General features: G+C 35.1%; 1 protein-coding gene across 1 annotated transcript; it reads right to left on the bottom strand.

Moving 5' to 3' along the window:
- Positions 1–3912: 3912 nt before the first annotated feature.
- Positions 3913–5624, bottom strand: LOC147557860 (HXXXD-type acyl-transferase family protein). Its single transcript, XM_086659443.1, has one exon. The coding sequence runs from the start codon at positions 5347–5349 to the stop codon at positions 4018–4020; it is 1332 nt and encodes a 443-aa protein (XP_086515569.1). The 5' UTR covers positions 5350–5624; the 3' UTR covers positions 3913–4017.
- Between the last annotated feature and the right edge of the window lie 4515 nt (positions 5625–10139).

Raw genomic sequence — 10139 nt, 5'->3', positions numbered from 1 at the left:
CCTACTCTTATTCCTATAGGGTTTTGTGAAAAGTTCTAAAACCTATTGGCATCAGCTTACAGTGTTGTAGCATTTGTAGTCGTGTTGCACCATTTTGCTGAATGATCTAACATATCTATTACTGTGTGTTTGAAGCATCGATCTGCGATATCTAAATCGAAAGAGCAGATGGTGGAGGCTCAACGTACAGAGCCAAGGGAGCAAAAGAAGAAAAATTCTTGGAATAACAAATGTAATTTGAAAGCAGTTCACAAGGTAGCAAGGGACAATTTGGAAGCATTAGTAGTCCAGTTTTTGTTCTCTGGAATGTTGATGAAATGAAAGGGTTATTTTAACATTTTGGGTTGTGTTCCAGAAATTAGAGTTATGTTGAGACATTTAGTACTTTGTTTATGATTTTTGAGAGTTTTACTTGATTATTACAGTGATGTTATTGTTCAATGTGGCAGACAATTTGGTTTATGTTTTAACATTTAGTGGGGTGTTGATGGATTTTGTGGTTATTAATGAGTAAAAATTGATATGTTTTTGACGTTTTGGGTTGTGTAAAAATATTTTGTGCAAAACATTTAAAAAGGAGAAGCAGCAGCAAGACAATAGGCTGTACAAAGAGCTAGCTCTAGAAAGAGGGCTAGTGAAGAGACAACAACTGCAGGGCCTAGTAAAAAAGGCAAAAAAATATTAAAGGTGACTGAATCACAGACCAAGGTAAGATGCATTCCTAAACATTTTGCATAATGTTTAGGAATGCATACGAAATGACACAAGGTTCTGTGAAAAAAGTTAAAATTTGGGAAAAACGGTGGCATCAGATTTTTGAAATGTCCTCTCAATATTGATTGTGGTCTAGCATTAAGCATAATATTTTCGCATTATTGGTAGTGTCCTGGCATTTTGGAAAATGTTGTCTACATTATTCCTAGGGTTCTGTGTATAGTTATGGATAATGTTAAAGCATTATTGATAATGTTGGAACATTTTCAAGAATATTTAAGAATTGCATAAATTGTTCCCCAAGCATTATGTATAATGTAGCATGCAAGTTACCTAATCTTCATCCATTTCAGAATATATTTGTATATTAGTGATGGTGGTATGACATTTTACAGATTGTTTGCATAAGTCTTACAGTGTTTGCAAGTAATATATAGAAATACTAACATATGTATTACTGTGTTTTTGAAGCATCGGGCGGTGTCATAATATTGAAGGAAAACACAAGATTGTGGAGATTAAACCTGAATTAAAAGTGTGGTTGATATTTTGTGCTTTGGGGAAAGAAGTTCTAAGCAATAGTGAAGTTGTTTTTGAGAAACGGTGTTATGTTCACATTCGTAAACCCGCAACGACTTCAATTTTGCTTAGAGGACAAACAAAAAATAATTCTAAAGTATTTTGTGTGGTATTGTACTTTTTTTGTTTGTTGTGGGATCTTGATGTTGAAAGAATATGGACTACATTTGTTTAATATATTATTTTTGTTCTTCAAAATATATGAGATGCATAGACAATAAATAGTTTGTCTGAGGAAGTAAACAAAATGTGAAGACACAATCAAAGATGTATAGACATTTTAGAGAATGTCGACAAAATGCTGGTCATGTTGCTAACCTTATATGATTCAAACTCTATATAAATATCATTTTTGTTTAAGAAAATATATGAAGCCACAGATAATGTTCTAACATTATTATGAATGTAATCTACAGTTTTGCCTTTGTTTTGGATGAAAAAGAAATCTACAAAAGAATAGTTAACCACATAAGTATCCATTCTTTCAACATTTTTCGGAATGTGTAAAGAAATAAACAAAATGTGAAGACACAACCAAAGATATATAGACATATTGAGGAATGTTGATAACATTATATGATTAAGAGAAATAAATATCATTTTTGTTTAAGAAAATATATCAAGGCACAATCCATTCATTCAACATTTTTCAGAATGTCTACTTGCAAACGCCGGCAAGAGCATGTAAGAGTGGAATAAACTTCAAAAATAAGTGGGCCTGCCTCGACGTAACTCACGTCTCGGCAACTTTGAATTTCCCATCCTGAACATAATTAATGGAGGGGCAAAGGAATGTATTCCATCCAATAGCGGCGTCTCTGTGCTTTGTCATCTTGTTCATAATCTTCTATCGAATGACAACCAAGAGTGTTGTTACAACATCTAGATGAATGTCACAACATTATACGGAATGTTTAGTTTGTCTGGGTAGTGGCCAAACAATTTAACAAATGTTAAGGCAAATTTGGAAATGTTACACAACGGCGGAGTATGTCCGTTTCAAAATCAAAAGTTCTCTCATCAGCGGAGAAGTGTAGGTATTTTAAATTGAATTCTGCTTTGCAATTTAACAAATATTTGGGCACTGCTTAAAATGCTTAGAAAACGTTAGACTGATCTGAACATCTTTAATGCAAAATTGTGGTGAACATTTTTCAAAATGTTCACACATCCTTTAAAATGTTAACACAAATTGTAAAGTGTTTTTAACAAAACGAGAACAAGTTGCTACTGTTAACATAACTGTACGGAATAGTGTTAACACATCCCGTAAAATGTTTAGACAAATTGTAAGGTGTTGCTTACAAAACGAGAAGTGGTTGCTAATATTAACAAATCTGTACGGAACAACAATGAAAACACCATGAAAATACCCTAAAATCAAGAACAACCTCACCAATGGAGCTTCAAATAAGTAGATCTACAAATCTATATATTTAACTCTCTACAAAACTATGAAAACACCATGAAAACACCCTAAAACCATATTTGAAGTTTTTTTTAACCTCCATTAAAGAAGATGATGATTGAAGATAAGAGATGATGAAGGTTGCTCAAACGAAGAAGATGATGAAGGTCGCTCAAACGTGAAAAGGGTTTGTGTCTCGGTTTATTTAGAGAGAGAAAGGTGAAAAAGATTGAATATGGCGATAAACGACGATGATGATTTAAGAAGATGATGACTGTAGAGAGATGAAGGAGGAAAAGTTTGAATATGGTCGGTGAGGTTCGAGAGAGAAAAGAGGGTTTGGGTTTGTGTTTCGGTTTAGGTAGAGAGAGAAAGTGAAGATGATGATTGAAGAAGATGATGACTATAGAGAGATGAAGATGATGATTGAAGAAGATGATGGTCGGTGAGGTTCGGTTTTAATATGGTAGAGAGAGAAAGTGAAAACAGATTATGGAGAGAGAAAGATATTTGATTTCCGGAAGAGAGATATTTTGGAGAGAGAAAGATATGGTTTCTTATAGAGGGAGAGAGTTGTTGGATATATATAGGAGGGCAAAAGAGGGATTAGAAGAAAATATTAGGTCTTAGAGATACAAGTTGGGTCCAGATTGAGCATAGGGATGTGTATTTGGGTTTGATTTGAGATATTAGTTGATTTTTGGGTTTTGGGTGGGTTAATAATTCCTGTTGGATTTTTTTTTGTATTTGGGCCCAAAAATTGGGCCTTTCATCAAAAAATTCTTATGAAATATAGTGATTGTTTTGTTTACCAGAAAAAAAAATATAGCGAGTGCTTTGGCAATTTTATTGAGACTAATAAACTTTAAATACGAAATTCGCAAAAAAACAAATTCTCCTTTTAGCATTAAAAGGCCGGTTCTTGTCTAGAACGGTAGACTTGACCTACCATAGAGGGATCTAGATGGTAAGGTGGACAAGAGCACCTTTCAACAAAAAAAAAAAAAAAAAAAAAAAAGGTGGACAAGAGCACATGGGTCGGTTATGTCAGCATGGACATCGACATTTTCCCTTGACAATTTTTATGCGGAGAATTGATTTTAATCATTCGAAAGAGTAACAATACATTCATTAAATAGTACCTATCATTGAGGTTTAAGAGTTCTGTTTCTATCATAAAAAGCAATGAACTTTTCGAAAAGAAAAGAAAATAGAACAAACTCCAAATTGAACTATTGATTGGAACAAAATAATTAAATGAATAATTTTGACTCAAGTCATGATAATCATAGTAACAAACAAGAAAGAGAAGAAAATTAGGAACAAGGAGGTTTGACCAGACATTCATACTTTCTTACTGCACTCTTGGGCACTGCTACCATCACCTTCACTCCTTCTCTTTCCTCATTTACCGGCAAAAACAAACAGTACCTATCACTTGTCACCGGTCCTATGTGGACCGGTTTTCCCATCCCAAAGTCAACCTTCTCTAACCCTAGCCTTGACCATTGCGACACTATCAACACCCCTACCGAGTCGGGCATTGTACTCGACCCACTCACGGCTTCCACAACAGATTTAACATACTCATCTCCAACTCTCTCTTTTGCTTTTTTAACCAACCCGCTCGCCCAACCCAACCCTTTACCCGTCAACTCCCCAACACTAGTCTGGGCACATCCGAGCACAAACCCGTTTCCGTAAAACCCGTCGGGTAAACCCGGTTTGACTCGGTTTCGAACATTAACACTAAACAACATTCTTAGTGTTTGTGTTTGTGGTAATTCTAGTGACATAGCCCAACATCTCCACACGTGCGCTGACAACACTTCAAATGACGTGTACTTTGAGTACTCTTTCTGTTGACTCGTTGACGAAGCTAGTTTCTTCAACTCGGTTAACGATTTTTGAGTGAATATAACGGAAGTTGGAATTAACGGCTCTCTAGCGAATCGAGAGACAAACCCGCATAAATCTTGAACTCGGTTAAACTCCGGATGCGAAATCGAACGATTCGTAACTCGTCGACCGGTTATTGAGGTTACTGGGGTTGGGTTAAGAAGGTGGCGGTCCCAAACGGGTTTGGGTTTTAAGTGACTGAGTTGACGACGATTTGTTGCTAAATCGGCAAATAAATTAAGAAACTCAGCACTACCGATTCCATCACAAATACAATGACTGATGCCAACACCAAGAGCAGCAGCACCATCCGATAACCAGGTAAGCTGGACGAAAAGAGGAGGCGATCCACGAAGAACATCAGCCACGTGGACTGAGAGAAGATCATTCCACTGAGTTGAGTAACGTGGAGCTTGTTCAAACTCGGAGCTAGATATATCTGATACGGCCTCAACGTATGCCGCACCTTGTCCACGACAAACGACTTCAAGATGAGAGCCATTAGCTGAACCCCTGACTCGACCCGCTAGTGGGTAATAAGGGACCAAGGCTCCACCTAGTGCTGCTTTTACTCGAGCCGCGATCGAGTCACGGTCTGAACCACTAATCGGACGGTAGATGAGGAGGTATTCGATTGTGAATCGAATGAAAAGTTGTGAATCAAGAGATGAGAGAGGAAGAACGTGAGATGGAGTTGGAGAAGATGGAGTAATCAAGATTGCTTCTTTTACTTGAACCAGACTACCCATTACTCTTAATTAATCAATTAATGAGCTTTCTTCTTCTTCTTTAAGAGTTCTGAGCTGGGAATTTAAGAGATTTTTAGTGGCTTATATAAAGAGAGATATGGGTAATTGTTGTTGAGTTTTGGGGGGAAGGGAAAGATTTTATGAACTTATGATCTTTTTCTTCTCTGTTAAGAAGATTTTGTGCCAGATTCTCCAGGCATCACTTTATGGGGAAAAAATGAAAATAAGGACACTGCTTTCTGTCTGGTTCTTTTATTTTCTCTCTCTACATCTCTATCACTGTTTTCTCTTTCTAATCTGTAGTATCTTGATGGGGTTTGTCTTTTCATTGATTTGATGGACGGTGGATCAGATACCTCTGTCTCTCTTGTCTTCCGAGACTTATCGCCAGAAGTAACTTCCTCTAAAGCATCCGTCCTTCACTGTAAAAAAAAGGAGGGAGCCAATAGGCGCATCCCTTTCTTTACTGTAAATGTTACCCAAAGGACCCGGATGAATGGCTCAAAACGAACTATTCTATTAGCACCTGGTCTATTATGAATTTTTGAGCAAGCACATAGCCAGGGGCGAGCCCACATATTATGTATCTATAGTTTCACTTTTTAAATTGATTTCTTTTCTTGCTCAAGTGGTGAAATGTTTGGATTACATTGTGGAGGTCTTGGGATCGACCCACACACAACACCTTTTTTTCTTGCATTTTCACTACTTACACTTTTTTCGTAGAATGTCTACTATTTACTTTAGGAGAGATGCAAGAATCACAAAAGATTTTGACAAAAAAAAGTTCCCAACTGATGTGGCGGTTGTGATTTTCATCTCTCAACGGCCTAGATTTGGTCAAAGTTTGAAACCACACCCGCCACATCAGCTGGGAACCATTTTTTGTCAAAATCTTTTGTATCTTTATCATTTCCCTTACTTTAGTTGAAAGTATTGCTTGGTTTAAGATGACTGCTTATTGAAAATACTTTATAAAGTGCATGTTTGGTCTAAAATTGGTTCTTATCAATTGAACTAATTCAATTTTGACCTCCTCAAAGTGACCAACTTAATAAAACGACTTCGTATAGATGATGAATTTTCTAAATAACTCCCTTAGTTTTGATTATGTCTGATTTTTTTAGTGACTTGTATGTATTTTGGACTTCAAGATTATTTTTTTACACGTTTGTTATAGTAAACGTGTTATTAGAAAGAAAAGTTTATCTTTATTTTTTTTTTCCATTACGATCACTTTCTCTTGATCATATCCACCATCGTTTTTTTAATCTTCACCACTATCTCTTCATTCCTTCCTTTGTTTTTTATTTTAATATTTTTTGGGAATGCAGTTGGGGAAAGATCTCCAAACCATATTGATGAGAAAATTAGAGATTACTTGTTGTACATCAAAATTACCATGAAATATCTAAACTATAAATAAAATTTTGTTGAAAATTTATTTTTTGATTCTAATCTGATCGTATACTATGAAATTCTTTCACTAACTATAACAAAAAAGTGCCCCCACTCATAAAATTTTCTGGCCTCTCCACTGCACATAGCCACCACTTTTTTCTTTCAATCCTCTCCCCCCACCATCACAATCTTGTGCCGACCACCATCTCCAGCCACCATCATTTTCTCTCTCTTTTTTTTGTTATTTTTTTCTCATGTTATTTTTTCTCTTTTTTCTCTCCAGTTCAATAGTTGATATCTCTCTCTTTTAAAATCAACAAATTAACTGAAACTCTCGAACAAATTTATACTCAAACCATAAGATCCATTCTAGAGAAAGATTGAAATCTTAGGATTTTAGTCGATTCTAGAGAGAAAAGGTTCACTTTCGATAGATCATGGAGAAAGAGAAGAGAGAGGGAGAAGTTAATGGTGGGGGTGGAGGCCGTGGAGTTTTGAGGACTTGTTTCTAAAAGGTCACTAATAGTCGTCGGTAATGGTAGTCTGCAGACAATATTTTTTCGGGCTATCTTTCTTCATCACTAAATTTGGGTGCTAAGAGAGTATGGTCCATATTCATCAGCCCAAGTCAAACTAACCATCCGCCCGCCAAGAGCAATTCATCTGGGTGCTGATATTCCTTCACTCAACTATATGTATAATGTATTAATTTGTTTTTTTTTTTTGTTGAAAATGTATTAATTTGTTATTGAGCTAAAGGTAATTCAAAACTTCTCAGTGTACAATAGATACGATATTAACTTGTTATGATCTCTATCACGGATGAGTACTACACATACATCAGTATGTGGAGTGGACCCAGCTAAACAAAACCCCAGTACACTCTATCCTTGATATTCTGCTATATTTGCTTGTGGATAAAAAGGTGCTAGCTGTTTCTACTGTTTTGGTGATATTGACTGATTTTTCACTCCAACTTAACTTTTTATTCACATATCTTACAGTTATGTACTTAGGTAACTTTTGTATTTTAAGTTTGTGGTTCCTTTATTGTTTCATCCAATATACATTTATCAATTGAACATCTGTAGTTTTATATAAAACTCTACGTTATAGTGTTATACGTTTTCTCGATTTTCTATTTCACCATCGTAATAGAACAAAAATGGAGACATGAGATTGAGAAAAATAGGGTCATTTTCACCTCTTTCCCCTACTTATCTTATTATCATACAGAAATTGAAGAGTCTAAGTAGGCTGATAATATATCTTTCAAAGTTTTGTATGTGTAGAGGAAGACTAATCAAGTAGTGATAACTATCTTTATCCTTTTGAATATGTTAAATATATAAAGGAAACTGATGAAATATTATAATCAAAGAAAATAAGTTTGTCCAAGGACCCATATTCCGACTTCGTCGTTCGTACTTTGGCCAATAGCATTTGGTATTGCTAACAATTCTGAGTGTTTGTAGTTTCAAATTCATGATTAATTTCGGCTATCAACTCACAAAAAATTTAGTGATACGTCAACAATATAATATATCATTGGAAAAAACTATAGGAAAAAAGAGAATGTCAAGTTGGGAAAGCTAAAGTTAGTGGCTTCTAAAAGGATATTTAGCTTTTAGCACTGCAAGTTTATCAAAATATACATTTATAAATATTATCATCTCCCTCTTTATAGAACATAAAGAAATTTGTTAGAATTGTGATTCTTGAAAAGACCCAAGTGAACTACTGCTGAATATTAATAAAATATTGTGTGGGGTTGGATAGATAATAAACATTGGGAACAAGTGGGCAACCTACATATATATGTTTCAATGTGTCATACTAGAGGTGGTAATTTCATGGTTCAAATTAGTGGGTGAGAAGTATGGAAGATAATGTATTTGTCCACTTTCCCCTTCCCACTTGGATTAGTATATATGATCATTTATTTGAGTTCATTTAATGTAGTGGTTGAAATAGTAAGGGCCGAATTTCATCAAAGTGCTTCTTGGAAAACATATATATATATATATATATATATATATATATATATGTTATATACTTAATGACTTTTTTGAGGAGAGTCGTAGATTTATGTCTGAGAAATTCACGTCCGTTAGATTGTAACTTCAACTTTCTTAATCTAAGATTAAGATATATCTGAAATTTTTAAAAACTATTCATACTCAAATTCAGTTTCTCATTCTTTTGTCACGTCAAAAGACTTGGTAACTACCCCTAAAAATCTCTCCCACTCAAATTCAGTTTCATTTTCTAACTTAGTAAACATCTTTTTTACTTTTATATCCTATTTTTTGTTTACAAATAACAACTATCTTAACTTCTAAAAGGTCACCCTAAAAGCTATTATGGGACATTGAAAATTAAAGAGACCAAGAGAGAAAATGGGAGAAATAAATCGCATGCTATTATGAGGTTATTGACATAAACCAGAACTTTCATTCGTATGTAGGATTTAAATCCAATATATTACATGATTTGAAGACTTTGACTCCTTTGAGTACTACATGGATTTACTATCATAAATTGCAACACGAAACTTACAAAAGTAAAGACAACATGAAGGTAAACGAGTACAATATTGCAAAAACGAAATAAAAATACCTTATAGATCACAAAAAAGATCCTAAAGATCACAGATGAGAGGACCCTAAAAGTCGTGAACTATATTATACTTAATTATATATAATCAGGAGAGATGAATTACGGTATCATCAAGAACACCAAGTTTCTCTAAGAAGTTACACCCTTGGTACCGACAATATCAAATGTTGTTTTGAATATCGTCTACAACCAACCATAATCTTTTCAGCAAGATCCATCGAGGAATAACCCATTTGACTAGCAAGTTCAATACTGAGTCGATTTCCCCTCATGCATGTATATAGATCAGCCGATCAGATCCAAACGAAGAAGAACCCGAGTTCCCTTAATATCGAGTCGAATAGACAATCGTTTGTTTGAACCCTAGAGTTTAGGGTTTCTGATGTCATAAAATATCGAAAGAGATCATGATGGTTCAATACCGAGAGGGACATGAAAAAAAGAGTAAAGGAGAGAGAAACTCACAGAGAAGGATCACCGTCGTCTTTCTTGATCAAGGATCACCGTAGTCATCCACACTTGTGGTGTCGGTTTCTCCTGTTTTGAAGAAAGAGATGACCAATCGGAGTCAAAAATCAATCACCCTAACCACCGTCCTCATCTCTTCCTCTCCATGCTTCTCCATAATGCTTATAATAGATTGAAGGAGAAAATAAATACATAAAAGAGGAAATTCCGGCGAAGGGAGACTGGAGAACTAGAAGATCTCGCTCTTTCTCTCTCTAGGGATAAAACAGTTATGCGAGGGATTTTGTAGTGTGTGTTTGAAA

The sequence above is a fragment of the Eschscholzia californica genome, unplaced genomic scaffold (genome assembly GCF_041429995.1).
Source record: "Eschscholzia californica isolate CP2 unplaced genomic scaffold, dmEscCali1.0.p SCAF_2, whole genome shotgun sequence".
Taxonomy (NCBI): Eukaryota; Viridiplantae; Streptophyta; class Magnoliopsida; order Ranunculales; family Papaveraceae; genus Eschscholzia; species Eschscholzia californica.
Note: the sequence above shows the minus strand (reverse complement) of the source record. Positions and strands in the feature narration are given on the sequence as shown.